We start from the raw sequence: 20,188 nt of genomic DNA, 5'->3' as shown, positions 1-20,188 counted from the left end.
GTCAAAGTCCACCTACATTTTCCAAGAGGCAGATATAGAATCACAAGTGCTCCAAACTGGTCTAAAAGACCCTGCAACAAAAGCACAAGTACATCTTCCTGACAAACATATATCTGACACTGGAGAGCTACCAGCTCCAAGAAAGTCATATTGAAAAATTGCCAGGACAGAATTAGGAGGAAGGATGCACCTGGCCTTCCAGGTGTGGCAGACTCACAGGAGACATCCCATCACACCCCAGCCTTTCAAAAAGAGGATCCTGAATTTATAGCATATGTAAGGCTGAGGAGTCACACAATCTGGTGTGCTAAGGCATCTGATTAGTTTCAGAAGGTGCAAAGATATAGATAGGAGAAAAAAGGGGGAGGAGATGGGGAAACCAACCCCAAAACAAGCAGAAAACTCTCTACATTTTAATTTATATTTTTTTCATCCAAAATTAACTTTATTTTTTGTGAATAAATTGTCCTTCCCCTTTCCTTAGGGGAAGGAGGGTGGAGGGACGTTTCTAGAGAAGATTTTAAAACTTTGTTTTTTGGCATTCTCAGTGGGGTTTTTTCAGCTGCTGGATGCCATCATGAACAGCTGCTCGCAGCCACAGAGCACTTACTGCTGCCAGACTGCATGCTGAGAGCTGGAAATCTACTGTAAGAGGAGGATTGCAGAGACTAAACCTCCACAGACTACTTTTAAGGCTGACTTAGAACTCTAGAGGTTAATAATTCAATTCCAGTTTTTATTGGAATTTTTACTGCTCTCTTTGATTATGTGGTAGACCTTTAGTCTCAAGAAGACAGGTTGCCCTGTGCTACTTGTCTCTATTTGGTATTTACACATACAGTGAGTAAAATAACATGGCAGCACGAATCCTGCAAAATTTTGCAAATAATGGAGTTTTCCAGTTGAAGTTTTCATACCTATTTGCAGCCTTGTGTACATTTAGGAAAGCATGATGGATAATGTGATTTATTGCAAATGTGTGCATGTTGTTGAAATACAGTCATGCAATAGTTAGAAGCTTTGAAACTCACATTCATGTTTCTACAGATGCTGAATTTTCTCCCTAACTGGTCTTTTAAAAAGATTTCACTCTACAAAAATTAAGTGTCTTACTTCACTGAGTCTTTTCAATAATTTAAGCAGGATGAGAAGTTCATTATACAAGGTAGTTCACAAATGTTTAAAAGCTTAATTCTCTAGATTATGACTTCTGACAGGCTATATATATAAATTCAGCTAATGTATCCCTACAGAGAAATGTTGTTCCTCAGAATAGAAAGTCTTTTGCAGGCAGCAGCTGGAGACAATATTTTCTTACCACGTGCAGTGCATGAAGATGCAGAGCTGTAGGATTACTGCAGGCCATATTTGTGCTATATAGCTCTGGAGTTTAGGACAATCAGTTTTCGCTGTTTACTACCAATTTGAACTCTCTCAAAGTGGAAGTTCAGGTTCATTTGTAGTCCAGAAACTGCCAAAGACTGGACACAGGATATTTTTGAGTTTTAGCAAATCACAGCAAAGCTTCTATTGAGAATGAACTGATAGGAGAACTTGCAAAGGTACCTTTAACCATTATCATTCTTGGATGGTTGTGAACAAACACCAACCCTCCTCCCTTGTGACAAGATCCTGATGAAGCACAACTCCATATACTTGCATATATCTCATAAGACTGCCAAACATAGGAGATTTACCTCCCTGAAAATACAAAAATACAATTAAAAATAGCATAAGAAAGACATAAACATAACAATGAAAGACATAACATAAAAATGACAACACATGGACTAAGAGACAAAATAGAAATTGCCCAAGCATATGTCAATTACTTGTCCACTTTAACAGGATTATTAGTTATTAAAAATACATTCAAAACAGGTCACACCAGGGACATGGAGGCAGATGCAACTAGACACAGAACAAGTCCAGCTCTATTTCACCTTCCCTTAAAGTAAGTACATAGGACAAGTTGCAAGTGTGAGGTGCTAAGTTAGAGCAATGTGCTGTGCTGGTATTCTAATTTCACAGTTAGACTGCCCTAACTTGAGTGGAATTCTTCTGAAATCCACGAGTTTTAATCATTACCTGTAAATAAAATACCCATACTACAAATAAAATACCTGTAACTGTAAATAAATTTAAAGTGCACTGCCATGATGAATTCCTTATAACACAGCTACATTTACTGACCTTCACTTGTTGTAGGTTCTTGATTGCTCCCAATGCCTTTAAAACTCTCTATGCTGCCATAGAGAGTGGCAGACTCTTTGGAAAGTTTAGACTGACAAAGTCCATGGGAAAAGTGGGTTTTTTTCCCTCTGAGCCTTTAATCACAAACATTGAGGACAGCCCTGCACAGAAGGACTTGGGAGTGCTGGAAATTCTTTGCTCAGAGGGTGGTGAGACAGTGGCTGCCCAGAGAATCTGTGGATGGCCCATCCTTGCAAGTGTTGAAGGCCAGACTGGATGGGACCCTGGCTAACCTGAGCTAGTGGGTGATATGCTGGCTCATGGCAGAAGGGCTGGAATTAGGTAATCCTTAAGGTCCCTTCCAACTCCAGCCATTCTATGAAAAATGCTTGAAGAAATAGTAAAATTGTGCTGCAGATATGTGAGCATATAAACAGAGAAACTTTCAGTGTGCGGTGTGTGCTTGTTACCTCACTTCATCATGTCACCCACCTTTGACATGACATACTTCATGAGGGCTGACGATCTCATCAGTCTTCTCCTTCTCTTTACTTCTGACAATTTCCATTATCTCTGTTCTCTCTTCCTCTCTCTGACGTTGGCAGTTTTCACAGCTGTCTGTTCTCCTGAAACCAGGAGACAAGTACTTCTCTGTAAGCATACACAATCCCTAATGCTATTTGGAACAGGGAGATGTGGTGAAACTGATAATAGGATTGTGAACCTCATCAACAACTCTTTTTTTTTTTTTTTTTAACCTGTACAAAGAACTGATAAGGAGTATTTACCACCCAGGAGCTCTGGCTTGCTGCAGCTGTGCGCACTGACTCGTGCTACCTCCAGGCTCTCCCAGTCCTAAATATTCCAGATGTTTCATTATCATATTTCCCCATCATTCACAATACAATTATGAGCTTCATTTGCCACTGGGAACCAAGCAAAGCCTAAAGTTGGAAATTTCAGTCACAAATGGGTTTGTGCTGACTGAATACAAACTTTAGGCTGCTTTTCGATGTTTATTTTTAATGGATTCTGAATGCTTCCACTAATTCAGGAACTCAAGCGATTGAAACAAGAGAAGGAAGACTTATTTTGCTAAATGTAATTCCTGCTTAGGGGATTTACTGAGTCCCCCCTTACAGCTGGAGGAGGCAATGGGATTGGGAGCATTTAACTTCTTACAGTGTCAAGCCACAACCACTGCCTGCAGGTTAATGCTCTGAGGGCAGATAACAAGGCTGGCCTGGGTCCCATCCCTAACTACACACAGGGAGTTATATTTAGGGTTGAAATGTATGAGATTTAGTCCTTACACACATCAAAATAGGCTGTTATATCTTAGACAAGCTTTTATCTTTGTATGAGAGTCACACATAACTACAACTACAATCCAGGGTATAGTTTCTGGTTTTGTAATTGCATTACTCAGACTTAGGAAATACTTCCAGAAGACACCATATTCATGTTCTCAGGGCTTGTAAAACAGCAGTACCAGCTGTAGATAGGCAGCAGTATAAAACCTCACAGTAGGAGAATCTGTAGTATTTTAAACTGGCTTCTAGCCATTTTGGTAATTGCTAGTTGATAACTACTAGAGAACAACAGCGACTGTTCTGGATTTCTCTGAGCAAAAATGCTATTATTTTTCTATAGCTTGTTTTACATCATGGTTTCCCAGCATCCTAGATGAGACAAAGCATCTCTCTGATGCTTGTGGCTCTTCACTCCTATTTCCAGCATTTTATATGTGAAAGAAATAGAAGACTACAGACACATTTATTGCAAAAAGGGCAGTCTAATCTTTGATTTTGCATTAATAACTGGAATTAGTTTTAAAAAATGCTATGGAAAAATATTTTCTCTTTAAAGTGGTGAGGGACAGCTGTGCTTATTCATTACTCTTTTTGCATTGTATTGATAGTCACTTTAGCTCTGGGTCAAAGAAACAATTTTTTTCATTGTGATTTTTCCAGTCAGACAATGAGCCAAAGACTCACAAGCCAGAACAGGCAGATGCAGTCTGGATAGGAACATTTACAAGGGTATTGTCGTAGCATTTACACTGGTGCTGGTGCCAAATGAGCAGAAGTTCCAGCAGTTCTCCTGATAAATCCATGTTTTATCACTGCTTTATTCAGAACATCTTGTAAGGTGATCACTATTCCACACCATTCTCGTATATTTTTCTAAATAATGATATTAAATCAATATGTAAACATGGTAGGAGAAATGTCAACACAGTACAATAGCTTCTGCAACAGGATATGTGTCCCTGAGAGGCCACAGCTGAGATTTATTGGTCCACAGTGTAACTCCAACTCAGCAGCTTCAATAGACAATATTTCCCATCCCCTATACAAAGAGTATCTATTGTTTCTAGGTATGATATTATGTATAAGAAACAGAATAGAGGGCAATACACATCAGGGCAAACATCCTGGTAGTCACAAAGTGAAACAGAAATATCTCATTTTAGGTCTGTAACAGCATTTCTGACTCACTGAACATGTAATTCTCAGAGGATGAATTTCAAGTGTTGATAGATTTATTGCAAAGTAAAATTAAGGATCAAAATCCAGCCTTCATTGCTATTTTATAGATTATCTCCTAGGAGGATTTATAGAAATCATACTTGAAGCAGACAGCAGGTGATTATCTGGAGTTCAACTACTGCATTCAACAGAACACTCCTGTGATAGCAGGTGCTCTGCTGCCTTTTGGGCTGCACTACAGAGACCGGAAAAGTGGCAGGAAAAAAACAAAATAGAGGACGTCCAGCAGAGAATCCTAAGGACACTGAAGGGAGATGCAAACTGAAAATGCATGAAATACTCTCAGCACAACATCACACCTGCCCTGAAGTGTGAACCCAGGAGAAGAAAGGTAGCAGTTCCCCAAAATAAAACATTCCCCTCCAGATCAGTTGAGATCCTTTCTCCAGGCTTATGAAATCCCTGCCTGTGGGAGTATTCACCACCATCTACTCCCAGTGGAGAAGTGAAGTGCTGACATCTTGATGTGAACAGCAGAATGGTTTTTGGGGATGTATCTCATGAGGAAGGTGGAGGGAGCAAATTAGTGTCTCCATCTGAACTTGGTTTTCTCCAAGCTGAAAGGTCAGAGAGTCAGCAAAGATGTTCCTCTGATTTAAGAGCAGCACCAGAGCATAGAATAATACAAATTCCACAAAAATTATCATATTATATATATATATATATATATATATATATATATGTGTGTGTGTGTGTGTGTGTGTGTGTGTGTGTGTGTCTTAGAGGATATTCCCTGCAAGATACAAGTGATGTACAAAACAAAGAAAGGCTTTTTCTATCTGCAATATATGAGGCCAGCTAAAGTGAGCACAAAACATATCATAACCTCAAAAGCTAGGAATTGCTAAGAATTGCTATATCACATGGCATCACACAGCCCAGAAATTTAAAGCCACTTTCTCAATGGTACAAAAAAAAAAAAACCTTGGGAAGAAAGTCATCCTTCTTGTGGCTCCCACAGTATTTGTAACAATTTAAAATGTCATCTGTAATTTGCTGATCTGGTGATATCTGTAATACTCCTCATTAGAGTTAAATGGCTAACTTGATATAGTCTAAACAAGCCTTGCTCGGTAACAGGAGCTCTAAATTAGGCAGCTACAAGACAAACAAAAGACCGTCTTTTGTTCTTGATCCTTCTCTTGTGCAAAAAAAACCAAGTTGTGCACAGAACCTTTGGTTTATAAATAAATCAACAAAATTCAGAGTGAAATTTCAAATTTACTCAAATGCAAGCACGTGATGCATTGATTGTGTATGTCTCTTGTCTGCATTTACTCTTAAAGAGCTCTCATTTGCACAGAAGACAATGCCTTGTTTTAATTAGCAATTGATTTCTAGCTATCTTTGTGTGTGGAATATGCATATTTTTACATTTGCAAGCAGATCTTTAAGTGAGTTTCTAGAAACTCACAGCCTTTGGTAATGTAAGGATGTTTACAGAGTGCAAAAAAATATTTAAAGCCTGTATATGGAAATAATGCACAGTTAAAACTATATGGTCACAGACAAGAGAGAAATAAAAGGTCAGCATTTAACAAAAACACCAACACAAAAAAACTCTTTTGGAGAAAACAGAAACAGCCTCAGCAGGTATATGAGGAGGTATTCCTCTACTACTCAGGGAACAGGAGCATGAAAAAGAGAGTTTTTTTTCCCAACACTTTCAGGATAACATCATAATATTTGAAAGGAGATGGTCTTTCATGTACTGAGATAAAAGTTCTCAGTCTACTGTAGCCAAACTCTCTCCAACCATTGGCACTGTTACTGACCAAAAAAACTTATTCTATTAATGAAATGAGGCAAAACGCGTGTAAAAACTCAAGTGCAGCTGATGACAGTGCAGTTCAGAAAGGAGTGTGTGAAATCTGATCCAAGCTATCCTTTCCACTTCACTGACCAGGAATCAGCTGCTTGAATTTTTTTTTGGTTGCCAATGACTCCACAGGCACTTCATGTTAAGGTGTGAACAGGAGGAAAAAAAAAAAAAACATCCTGGTCTTGCTGTGGACACTCTTAGTTCGGCTTTTAGACCAACCACAGCCTGGCAGGGTTTCAAACAAGGCCACCTTGTGACCCAGGTGACACCCTCCCTCCCTTCCAGGGAAACACTGGGATTTTCCAATCCTACCAGGCAGCTGACATAATTTTAGGTAATTCTTCCTCCCCCTGCCCTGGCAGTGCCTACACAGTGCCAGTACCACAGGTTGCCTCACTCTTGGAAATCCTCCTTCCCTCATCTTCGCCAGGTGCTCTCTGGCACCGATCTCTTGGGACAGACACGCGTTTCTCACTTCGCTTTTCAGCTCATGAACACCTCCCCATGGGAAGGAGGGATTTGATTCACTCTCTTCATGAATATGCAACTCTAATTAGCTAATAAGCATGTTTCTTGGAGCCTGAGATTCTGGCAGTAGCTCTGGTGTGTTATCCTACCTCAGTAACTCCCCTGTAGCAAACTTGGAGTTGAAGCACATGTCACTGGGCCTCTCACTGCTATCACCATCTGCAGCAGCTTCTTTTATTCCTCAATTATGCTTGTGCTATCTGGGCTGAAAAAAAAACTCCAGTCCTTGCCAGCCTAAGCATATGCCTGCGTATTTTTTCAAGTAATTTTTAACGATCTGAGTTGACAATGCCATCTTTCATATCATTTCACTGCAGTTTCATTAATATGAAGTGGCTCACGCTTAATGGGAAAGAGTGAAGTTGGGATAAAACTTCCTTATTTACAAGATTTTCAGAGCGAAATGAAGCAGCAAAGTGTTTCAGTGAATACAACATCCAGAGTACTGACTGAGAGACTGATTTCAGTCAGTCATAGCACTGTCATTAGAGAAGCTATCTGAGGCCACTCTCTGTTCCTAAATACAAAAGAGACAGGATTGTGAATTACTGCAGTACTACAACAGCAAAATGACCTTTCTTTTCCTGTGCTGGCTCAGTTGCTCTCCTCAATGAGTAGAAAGCAAAGATTAGATAGATAGATAGATAGATAGATAGATAGATAGATAGGTAGATAGATATTTGATACAAATATGTATGATTGAAACTCCACAATTCACTCACACCCAGGCTAACACCTAACACCCACCTCACCCACCCCGGGGTGCCAGAAACACCCAACCCCTCTCCAGGTGCTTGTCAGCCACATCCTGGGCTAGTCCTTGGTACCATGAGACATGAGTGAGCTGCTGCACCCCTTTCCCTCAGCTATGAGCCTGCTAATTCTCTGATAAAAGCACACTTATTGAGGCTGCCTGCAAGCCATTCAGAAGATGGTTAACTCATCCCTGCTCTTTCACTTGAGCAAGATCGATTTTGATGCTTGAGAACGGTCTGTGGTAAATGAATGTGATCTTGTGGAAGGAGACAACAGCAGAGTACAGGACTGCACTGCAAATTGAGAGAGATTTATTTTTTTATGGAACCTCTGAGGAGAAATATTTCTGACAATAGCTGTCGTGCTATTGTCAGGCTGCTCAACCTCCACAGCGTTAGGTTACTGTGCCCTGGGGTGTAGGGGAGATTCAGTTTAGCTTTAACTGCACAGGACAGACTGGTGCTAGATTTGACATCCCAGCTGAAGAGGCACAATCCATTAACTGGAGCAACTGTACCTCCACAGGGTTTTGTATCTGCCAGAACCCAGTTTTGAAATACAAGCAGCATCATTTACATCCCAAGAAAGTCATCACAATGGAAGCTTCTTGGAAAATATGACTGATGATTTAGCAATTGTTTTGCATATGAAATCTTAATTAAGATGTTTTGAGAATTAAGAATTTCTCCAAAAGAGCCATTTGCTGTTATCAGCTGCTTTTACTTCTTGGTCATGGATATTGTGTTGTAGATACCCACAGAGTTTTTATTAAACAAAATTGCTACACTACCAGGAAACTAAGCTGCTGTAAAAAGTGTGGACTCACCACCTTTTTAATTACACTGCAGACATCCTCAAACTGATAGCTAACAACCGAATTCTGTGATACTGTTGAATTACAGAAACAAAAACAGAGAACTTGCTTCCCTAGTGAGGAACCTGCCAACCTAAGCACAATGGACCGCAAAGCACTGCACTTTATAAACATTATACACTCCTAAAGCACACATTTTAAAAGTGTGTATAAAGTGAGTACATCATTTTCTTGGTTTTTATTTAATAGATACTTTTTACCATATAAGTATGCAAAAATAAATAAAATAGGTAAAAAAATTTCTATAGGAGAGGGTAAATGCCTATTCAAGCAGAACAGTACAGAGAATATCTGATATCAGTGATGTGCTGGCTATCAGAAATAGAGATGCTGCTTGCAGCTCCTTGTAGAACAGGCCAGGTGCTAATTACTGTCATTGATATGAAAATGAAATTAAATCCACCAAAGCAAAAAAGAGTATGGAATACTTGCAAATATATGCAAAAGAGCAGATTTATACAAATGCAACTGCTGTGGTCCATTATGCTAAAAATATATCTTAAAACAGTAAAGACAGATAACCATGGGAGTCTGAGCAACCTGATCAGTAGGAGGTGTTCCTGTCCATGGCAGGGAATTGGAAATAGATGGTCTTTAACATCTCTTCCAACTCAAATCATTCTGTGATTCTTTGCTTAGAATAAACTTTTAGTTGTCCAAGGCAGCTGAACTTATGATTAGGTCTAGAAGTAATTATCTACTAATGCACCTACTTTTTTTTTTTTTTTATTTCATTTTCATGTCGGTGATTACAATGCATTTGCAATATTAGAGTAGAAAAATCCACTCTCCACACTAACAGCACACGTCAGAGAATTAGGAACATCTTTTAAGAGCACAGTCATAATGCCTCAATTTTAAGAATTTCTCCCTGAAGGTTTCCAAACTGTGTAAATGAAGGGACAGTAGCATAATCCTCTCTAAATAGGTTTATATGATGCTGCTAATGCTGCTTTTGTATGATGCTGTTAATGCTGCATTTGCAGCATTAACATACTTTGGAACATCAGATGAGATCATTCTGAAGCTGAAAGTGCATGCAGAGGCCGTGTCTAGGACATGAAGATATTTTGCAGCCACACTGTTACTCAAATTCCTCATCTGCTATTGCCATTGTCTGATAAGTGGCAATTTACTCTTTAGGGAATAAAAATAAGGGGGTAAATATACTCTACTATACAGGTTAAAAATGGGGTTTTATTCTGGAGGTAAGTACTCAGATTCTGAACCCTTTGTTGCAAAGAACATGCAGCACAAGAGACTCAGAATGAATTTTGGGTCAAGGATACAGCATAAAGACCTTTATGACCAAAGTGCTAAAAGAGCTCTACTTTGACATCATTCACTGTAGAAAGGACTCAGATCTTTAGGTTGTGGCAAAAAAAAATATATATATATAATAAATTCAAGGGTATCAAGAATTTATATTATGGTGAGAATCAAATGTTTGTATTACAGGAAGGGCTAAATTTATCCTGGCAGCATTTAGAACCATATCTGGAGAGAAGTCATATAGGTCAAGAAAACAAGTCTTAAAAGTATTTTTCAATGATAAACTATTCTGATCTGTTGCTTTCAAACCTGCCATCCAGTATGATATATTTTCCTTATTTAATATTTACAGGTCTAATCACAGATGATGAGAAAGTAACATCTGCTTCAAAACAAACCCATCACAAACTTCCAGCTACCCTTTGATACTTTTTTGTTCCATTAATTCTCTGCCTCATCATCTTTCTATCCTTTTACATGGTAGAATCACATATATTGTTATGTTGGGATTAAATATATTTTAGCATTTCGTATTTATAAAAACTTCCATTGTTTTTAATAGCCTTTGTGTTTAACAAGCAAGCCAAAGAAAAACAAAAATCCTAATCAGAATTACATCTTGTGTGGTTATACACAAACCATGAAAGAATCTGTATGAAAACATTAAACTGAGGACATGAATTTTGATCACATAATGTTTACCAAATATTTATAGAACCCAAATCCTGAGATTTTCATCCTAATCTTCAATAAGAGTTAATAGTGGTGGCAATGCATCACAAACTGTCTTCAATGCCCAAGCTGTGATCCTTCATAAACAAAACCAGAACAATCAAAATAAGTAATTTAAGAACTAATACTATTTTTAAATGGTTTTGAGATTAGGTACCTAGCAAGAGACATATACCAATTCACTTATTTAAATACATACCTCATTTTTCAAAGCAGCATGCAGAATTTTATAACAGGTCATCTGAACAGTCACCCTCATTCAGCATAACTCCACTTTTGCTAAACAATACCTTCCTTAAGGACTTCCAAAAAAAGAGCAAAACCTTGACTATGAAAATAAGCAATTTGGACTCTTAATCTGGTAATGTAAAACAAGAGGAAACAACAGGCAACTGTTACGCCCCTCCAACAGTTTTGATAAACATTTCGGTTATATTCTTTAGAGGAGTACCAGTTCCCTTCTGTGCAGAAAACCACAGTTTCAGGAATTGAAGATGACCTTAAAACTCTCACAGAATTGTATCTGTAGGATATGATCAGATTATAATGCATTCAGATCTTTTTTCTAGCTCTGTCAGAGATTTTTTTTTATCTTTTAAATTGTGTTTATTCCTTTGCCTGTCTTTTTCTCATTCTAAATGTCTAATGAGTGTCTGCCCAATTTAGAAAAAGTCTACACTAACAAAAATATGGGGCTAATGGGACCTAATTCCTTTTCTGGCTACACAGGTTTACAACTGTGAAGTGCAGCATTTAATAATGATATCTGGAACAAGAACAGCAAAATCTGCAAACATTGGAAAAATGCATATTTGTTCTATGTTCCAGGTAGGCAGAGCACAGATTATATTATTTAAACATCAGAACCTGAATAACTTTCTTTTAAAAATAACTTGCATCATATTCCAGACACAGTTATACTTCCAGTTGTCTTTTGCACATAAAGTGTAAAATAAACAGCTGCCTTGTAAAAGCTTGCCTGTTCCAGTTAACTTGGAACAATGTTTTATATTCTGCATTTCCTACAAAGACTATCCTGTATTCGTGCTCACTGATAAGCTGGTGATTTTTCCACATAAAATTTCACCACTTCTCAGTTTATTTCATTGCTTTTCCTGAACAGACTGCAGAGTTAGTCTGAGTTCTCTGATTCTTTCATGAAACAAAACCAACAGAGTTGTGTATCAGGAGGTGAGGAACCCCTAGCACTTCAAAGAACAATACATCATGTGCTGGGAGGAAATGAGGGAGCAAAACCCATCATTTGCACATCTTGTGCAGTAAACATTTAAACAACAGACAGCACTGCAGTCACAATTGTTTATTTTGAAAGTGACCTGATCTCCTGGAATTTCACTGGAACCGGTACCAGAGGAATCTCTTATTCTAATTCAGCACATGCATCATCAGTGGCAATATAGCAAATAATAGCAAGTAATTCTGTTGCTATGTGTATGTTATGACTGGGGATGATGATACTGAAGGCAACATAAAAGGGACTCAAATTATGGGAGAGAAAATACTTCAGTATTAATTCTCTGCTGAAGACTACCAAACAAATTTAAAATTGCCAGTTGCTAAACCCAATGATTTCACAAAGTTCCTTGACACAGACTAAGCAGAGATGAAAGAAATCCTGCAGCTATTCCCTAAGATTTTTGAAGTCATATACCATTGTGCAGGCAAAGCACTCATCCCTTTGGTAATGCAATTCCAAATTATTAAGAAGTCAATCAAATAAGTGCTAAAAAATAGTTTCTACATATTCACAATGGTCCTATTAAAAGATGACAATTGCAAAGAAAGAAAAGACTGCAAAACGTCTCATCCAAGCCTTCTATCACAAGGAGATATGTTATATAACTCGCTTGTAAAAGGAGCAGAACCTTAAACAACCTCTAAGTATTAGTTCTGTCCCAGACCTCCTTCTTCTTACCAACCCTGCTCTATATTCCCAGCTGGAATTACTATTTACAGTTAAATCATCATTATCACTCCAACATTACAGTGTTGTTATCTCGTTGTTATCTCAAATTGTGCACTCCCTATTATACCCCAAATAAAACTCTTTGATTTAAGAAAGAAAAAAAACCTTATTTCACACCCTCCTCCTCCTCTTAGTCTGCAGGAATCATATTAGCTTATAGAGAATGAGTGAGATTGGCAGAACTGTTTCTTAATTTCCAGTCATAATTTGTGTTCAGATGTGTTAAGTCAGGTAACTTTGCACAAGTTCTTGAGAGCAAAATGGGTCTTGTAGAGCTTCCAGCAGAGATGCTTTGGAAGCTGTCCCACTTGGCTTTGGGAATGAATCTATAGGCTGCAGACTGAGACAGCTTCTCAAGGGAGCACACGTGATGCAACTGTTACTGAGAGTCAATAAACAGAAAACCTTACAGTGCCATTTCGATGCAAATGCTTCTCAAACTGGAATGCAATTTAACCACCCTATCAACATTTAAATGAGTATAAGAGACGACCCAGAGAGGGTAAATGTGAATATTTATGCTGATTGCCTTTTATAAGCTTTTGTCCCTTTCTTTGCCATTTTTCTTGAATGCAGTAAAGTCTTCCCATATTAACACTGAAATCTGTTATTCCATCAGCATAAGAATGAAAAGATGGGGAAAGGGATGAAAGAGGAGTAGAACACTGTGAACTCAGCCAATATGGATTTAGCTGCTTTACTATAAATTACTTCTTGGGCAAGTCTTCCTATAGCTTCTTCCTTGTCTGCAGCAAACTCTGTCTGTATTTCATCATAATCTTGTAAGAATGAGCTACTGAAGGTCACGAGTCAAAAGAGTTTAGATAATCACTAACTGAGAGCTTGATAAGAGGTTCCAAATTATGCAAATACAATAGTAAAATAGTAGCTCAGGTTCTGAAAGCTTCCAGTTCGGAACTGAGAGCTTGTTCACGTTTCCTCACCATGGTCAACCAGGCACTGCCTAAAGGAACTGTGTTCCCATTTATCTTAGATGCATACTTGACTTTGTTAGGCTCATAATAAAAAAAACTACCATGAGCTTTGATGGAGCAGAATTTTCTGTTTAAATATCTATCTTGTATTCATCCATAAAACTGCCTCACCATATGTTTCCTCATTATTTTTAATTATATATAAAATGCAAGATAGAACACCACTAGAAAAAAGTAGAAAAGTATAGATGAGAAGAAAGTCATATGCAGAAAACATGAACATAAAAGGCTGAGAAGGGAAAAATTTGAAGTCATAAACAGATCCTATGTAAATCAAGAGCTCACAGGTGTACTGTGGACACTAGAACTCCCAAGGTACCATTGCATAGCTCTGTGTGCTCATTCTGAGAGGTAAAAACCTTAGCGCTGCACAATTTAAAAATATAAAGCCAAGTTTTCCCCTCCATTTTTATTTTGAAGTTGCACAAACCAGGAAGATTTGTGGAGCATAAAGCCATTTGGAATAGGCTGCTTAGCTGGTACTCTAATACATCAGCTGCTGGGGGATCTGGAGAGCAGCCAAGCCTCCCAGATTCAACACGTTCAGCAGCTCTCCCTGTTCTTTCTCCCAGCACAGGAGGACAACAGCTCCTAAAACTTCAAGATCTCACTAATGCATCTTTCATAAAGTTTGCTTTACAAAGGCCCTCCCAACCTATTAAAGATATTTAAAGTGCAGACCAGCACTTCAAGATGTCCTGAAATGGTGGGTTTTGTTTTTATTTTGTTTTTGAACACTTCAGTTCAACAGCCTGGTGGGAAAGGTCAGGACATCTGGCCATATTTGTTGGCATTACATTTATAAAGGCAGCAAGGTGTTATTCTTTTTCTCCTCAGCTAGAAAGGGAGATGCCCATGAAAGCAGTAATCCTGCCATAGCTGTACCAGCAGTGTCTGAAGAGAAATTTTCTATCTATCAAATTTCTTTGTAAGGAAAGCAGTCTTAAAACTTCTATTTTACAGAAGCTTAAATTTAAACATGCCCATGCTGAGATGATTTCTGTAAACAGGGAAGCATTGTAATTGTGTCAATTAAAGCTGAAACAGCTTGGTAGGATCTTTGAAAAATAAATGGAACAGCACAGGTCTGTGTAACGAAAGAATACTTTCTTCATGTATGCATGTTAAAAAAAGAGAAAATCTGATCACTCCATTTCTTTCTGCTCACTTTCTCACAAGAACAGATGCTATAAATATTCCTGAAAAGTGAATTTAGGACTCAAGTACCTTAAATATTTGTCAAAATCAAACTTATAATTATGAAATGGTTTTAGATAAAATCCTTTTATTGCATAGATGACAACAAAGATTTTCTGCAATTAATCATTATAATTTAAATACTGTTGTCAAAATGTTAAACATTTACACAGCACTGGCTGTTGGCTTCTCATATGCAAGAACAAATTTGCAAATCACTATAATAAAGAAAATAATTACAGAATTATAGAGAATTGCACTAAATAGCAATGTTTCAAGTGTGAGCATGTGCTCATTCTGATCTGCCTGTCAGGACCTGAAGGTGATCCATTGGTCCCAAGTACTTAAAGCTTTATCATAGATGAGCCTGGTTACAAAGCTATATGCATCACTTACTAAAAAAAATCAACTTTATGCTGCACTAGAAATTTACATTAATATGCTCTTACAGTAATTTAATTAAATACTCATTACTAAGTACCACGTCTAAATAGTGTGACTTGTACAAAATTGAATTTGGAACTATTCAGAAACAGCAGCAGAATAAAAGTATTTCCTTTAAAAATCCTGCTAAATCAGCATACTCCTATGGAAATGTCTATTACTACCCATTATCTGATCCCAAAGGATAAGCTTAGAGAAATTGTTATTAAGTTTTGAACCCAATGCTGTTATAAATATTTAGCATCAGGGGAATACTCTGAACTCTACTCCTTATTTTGCTTTGGAAATATTACCTAAAGGAACTGTTGCATTCTTTAATGTATCAAATAATGAAACACTGACATGTTTCTCAGTTTCTCTTAAGCTGTCTGTTCCATTAAAACAAATAATACATTTTTTTCCTTCATCAATTCACATTTGTCATAATTTGCACATGGGTTGTCATGTTCTACATCACAATTGTTTCCATTTCTATATTGAAAACCAATAGGGAATGATGAAATTTATATACTAAATTGTCAAACTGTGGTTTACATGAGAAAGTAACTTACCTTGCAAACTTCCACTACCAACAAACTGTTTGTTTTGAAGTCCTGGCATGTCCAAAATTAGCTGTTACAGAATTACAGTGTTTGGGTAATAAACTGCTGTGCCAGGTAAATTTATATAGCACTTTGGCTTGCAAGGAAACAATACTTAATATCAAAAGAGGCTAAGTAAATAGCACCTTAAAAGAAAAATAATTCCTCAATGGCTATTGTAACATATGTGCTGGAGATTTTAATTTCAGCTGCAGTTGACAACAGTAACAAGGTCATCCTGACCATAGAAAAACTGGTTTTATTTCTCTCCAATTCTTCAGCCTAATGGCTTCATAGGCAAGAATTGGCTACACAGTGGTCACTGCAGGGAAGAGAGACCAAAATTTTCAAGGTTATCTAATTTACATAGGACAACAATTTAATTTCTAGTCAACAGAATAAAAAGCTGCATTTTCCAGTGAATTGCTCCCCTGTGTACCTTCCCAGCAGAATCTGACAATTTAAGCTATTCCATTGCATTGGCTTTCTCTTTGGCATCCAGGAAATTGCTACCAACTTCTAGTTTCAAAATGTTTCCCACAACATAGACTGAGCAGCCAGAGATGTCAACCTGACTTACACACAGGAAAGTGTGGTTTTCTTATAGGAAAGTTCAAGATCTAACTTTAAAAAAAAAAAAAAAAAAAGGGGAGCATCAAACCACTTGCTTTGCCCAGCAAATAAACTAAGTTTGCTCATTAAAAACAGCACAGAGGTATCCTTTGGGTTGCTTTTCTCCTTTGTAGCATGGCCACTTTAAACTGGTGAGACAGATTTTATATTTGGTGTCAGCCACTCCCAGGGCTTTGCAGTTACTTGTGTGGAGGATGAACAGCAGGCACTAATACGAGTATCATGACTCTTTTCAGGCAGTAGGTGAAACCTTGAAGAAAAAGTGGCTCTGTCTTCAAAAAAGTGACCTGACCTTTGCTTTGGTGGGTTTTTACTCTGCAAGAAATAAAAAGCACTGCATGCTTTCCAATGCATCCTTCCTAGCTGATAAACGATTTTGTTCTAGCACTCAGCACAAAAGGACTACATTTTATAAAGACCAAGAGCATGCTATTAGTGCTAGCTAATGATAGCTCATGTGTCATACTGGAAACAAGCTTCATAGACCTGGAATATGTCATATGAATCATGAACAAACACGTAATTGGCCCAGAACCTTTGATATGCTTACCAATTACATGTAATTCTCATTGAATTTAATATATTTAATTTTACAATGACTTTGCAGTTCTTTGGATATCAAAGGCATCACAAGTCCAGCATGCTTATCATTTATGACACTTCTGCTCTGAGAATTTCTTGCAGCATGCAAAGAACTCTCTGTAGGGTATCTGTGATGTGTTGCACAAGCAAGCTAATCTAATATTGACCTGACCAGTAATAAAACCCGTTTAGAACCTGCAGTAGTACGTAATGGCTTTACCTGCAATTGATGAAATGTTCCTGAAACTATCTGTAGTTTGGTATAAGTGGGGGTTTACTTGACACAGAATACGCTGCTAGTGAAGATAATTCTTGTATATGATGTGTTAGCAAAGAGCCCCTTCTGTTAATAGACTTTTAAGGATTTTAATATATTTAAGTCCAGCGTAAAATACTTCTTTTATGGAGCCAGATCCTGCAGTCTTTGCATGGCTAAAACTTCCATGGAAATCAATGGGAGCTTCTAAAGTATAATAATAAGGACCTGCCCAGGGTCACTGGCATAATACAGCTCTGCTGTGATGCTTTATGTGTAAGCTCCAACCTTCTCTGTCACTTGCAAGAGGCAGAGATCAAAATAGGACCAAAGATCAAGATACAGAAACCCATGTGAACTCAAGATGATAAAGACCCTCATTAAGTAAAAAAGAATGGCATCAAACAGCACAGCACATAATATTGGTGCACTTTTTGTTTGGCTAATTTATATTAAATAATGCTGAAATATCTTAACCTTGTCCAGAATATTTACAACGTATAAGGAGAAGCTTAAGACAAGTGTAGTTTAAAAAAAAATTCTTACAGTAACTTCTACAACAATGATCATTTTAGGGAGAGCTGTAGCAATGCCTACGATGGCAGAATTTGGCTCCGTATGTTCTGTTAGCAAAAACCCAGACTGTTTATATGATGTAAATTGCTTTTTAAAATGTTACTAGAGCTATAAACTCTGTGGGTCCAGATTATACATTCAAATTTCAGGGAGAGTTTGCCTCAGTGAACAACAAGGAACTGTGCTTTATTTGAGAACTCCACTTGATGCTATTTTTAAGGAAAAAAACCCAAAAAACCCATGAAGAGGTATTTTGGGTATAAACTTGGATAACTAAAATTAAACCAACGGGCTGATCCTCCAACACCTACTGCTCTGGGGATCCCATCCTGCAGAAGGTTGGCACGGGGAACTTCCAGCAGGCCTTGGCCCAGCAGGAAAGTGCCGGATTCCTGTTGACTTCATTGGGGCAACTCTAACGAGCCACCAGACCCCGGCTAGAACCCAACTGCCTCCTTAACCGTTGAGTTGACGGACCATTTGTTATATTATTATTATTATTATTACTATTATTACTATTTTTAACCAGTGTGTGTGTTCTGCTTCCAACCGAGCTTCGCTTCCAGGCGCAGGCGCGGCCGGCGTGCCGCCGGGCTGGGTCGGGAGCGCGCGCGGGAGGCGGTCGGAGCCCGCTGCTGACTTGGCGCCATTGTTGGTTTCGCTGTTGTAGGGCAAAGGCGCTAGGGCGGCCGATAAGGCTGTGGCCATGGTGATGAAGGAGATTCCGAGGGAGGAGTCTGCAGAAGAAAAGCCCCTCCTCACTGTGGCATCCCAGGTGGGCGGAGCGCGGGGCTCTGAGGGGGCCGCGGGCGCTGCGCGAGTCCCCAGCCCCACTGGGTGACCCATCCCGTGCCAGCGGTGTCCCGCTGCTTCACTGAGGGGGGAAAAGAGCCTGGGGTGAATATTGGGGGTGTAGATGTTTTGATATGAAAATTTAAACAAAAATGCTTTTTTTCCCCCCAGTTCAGTTACCAGAAAGTTGTTTAAAGCTAGTTTAAAATTTCAGTTCCAATTCATGCCATCAATTGTCATGCCATAAATACTCATTTGCAATTCATGTATAAAATATTCCCATTCGGTGCATATGTAAAATAAGAAAAAACACTTCACAGTAGTGTCATTTCCAATATCTCAGATCCCATTCCTAAGCTCTCACTGGGGTTCTGCTCCTGGTCTGGATCAGAATATGTGACTTGGCATATCTCATTGCTTTCACTTCTACACTTTCAGTCCAAGGAAGGACGTACATCCCCACACTAAACCTTACACTCACCTTGGAGTAGCCACCAAGAATTTGGTGGTTCCATTAGTTTCTTAAAGACAGTAACAGAACACTACTGTAAACCACAGCATTCTTGTTATGAGAGTGGATTTTATTCCCTCATGTTGCTCACGTACATGAATTTCTTCCCCAGGCAAGTGTATTTAGTTTACTGCCGGTATTTACTGCACACAAATACTCCCAGCTCATCAGGAATGGAAATTGCTGGAAGCTGGTTTTACATGAGAGCCTTAAACGAAATCCACAGTCCTGTTTTATTCCTCTCACGACTTAGGATAACAGCTACTGTACTTTAGAAAGTTCTAAGATGCACACACACCAGCAGGTACTTCTCTAGCAGAGCGTCGCAGATATGCTGCACTAATACACATTCTAGAAATACCATCTACTAATTTGGAAACCAGGTCTGGCACCTCCTCCTCAGCCCCTGTTGAACACCAGGTTTTGTTCACGGTGCACTCCGATGTCTATGAAGAAATTGCACAGAGGAAAAAGATGCTCTGTTTAAGGCATCATTTCTAATTTTCCATTAAGTGATTAACAAACAATTAGAAACCCACATAAAATGCCACCCCCTCTAAACCTTCACTGCACTCCAAAAAAGATTGACCTGCAAAAACTTCCATTGGCTTCAACAGGGCCAGGAGTTCAGCCTGGGTTCATTAAATGTTTAACACACCATTTGTAGTGGCTGTCTGTCAGTCTCCTCAGCAATAGTCTATGATAAATTTATGAGTAAAATGCTTGTGTCTGTTAGTCAGTGTAATTTCTTCCACTAAACACAAATACCTACTTCCCTGCTATGCACCAAAGGGGTGCAGAAGCCAAAAGGAAGCAGAATCAAGTGAAAAAGTGAGTATTTTCCATAGCCATCTCTGCATCATGTATGTGTGATGTGCAGCTGTCCGACCACGTTGCATACATCC

At 38.5% G+C, this 20,188-nt stretch overlaps 1 protein-coding gene and 1 long non-coding RNA gene across 5 annotated transcripts in view; one reads left to right on the top strand and one right to left on the bottom strand.

The window, feature by feature from the left end:
• PEX5L (peroxisomal biogenesis factor 5 like) overlaps positions 1-20,188 on the top strand; it is a 105,034-nt gene that overhangs the window by 45,769 nt on the left and 39,077 nt on the right. For all 4 annotated transcript variants that reach the window (XM_053986497.1, XM_053986496.1, XM_053986495.1 and 1 more), the window contains exon 2: positions 18,651-18,755. In XM_053986497.1, coding sequence (XP_053842472.1) covers positions 18,651-18,755 — 105 coding nt within the window. The remainder of the gene's footprint in view (positions 1-18,650; positions 18,756-20,188) is intronic.
• Positions 16,108-18,385, bottom strand: LOC128812233 (uncharacterized). Its single transcript, XR_008438656.1, has 2 exons — positions 18,292-18,385; positions 16,108-16,255 (listed from the first exon to the last, which is right to left on the bottom strand). It is a non-coding gene; the product is annotated as an uncharacterized LOC128812233 (long non-coding RNA).

Source organism: Vidua macroura, chromosome 10 (genome assembly GCF_024509145.1).
Source record: "Vidua macroura isolate BioBank_ID:100142 chromosome 10, ASM2450914v1, whole genome shotgun sequence".
NCBI classification, from domain to species: Eukaryota; Metazoa; Chordata; class Aves; order Passeriformes; family Viduidae; genus Vidua; species Vidua macroura.
The sequence above is the reverse complement of the archived record's forward strand: the minus strand, read 5'-3'. Positions and strand labels throughout refer to the sequence as shown.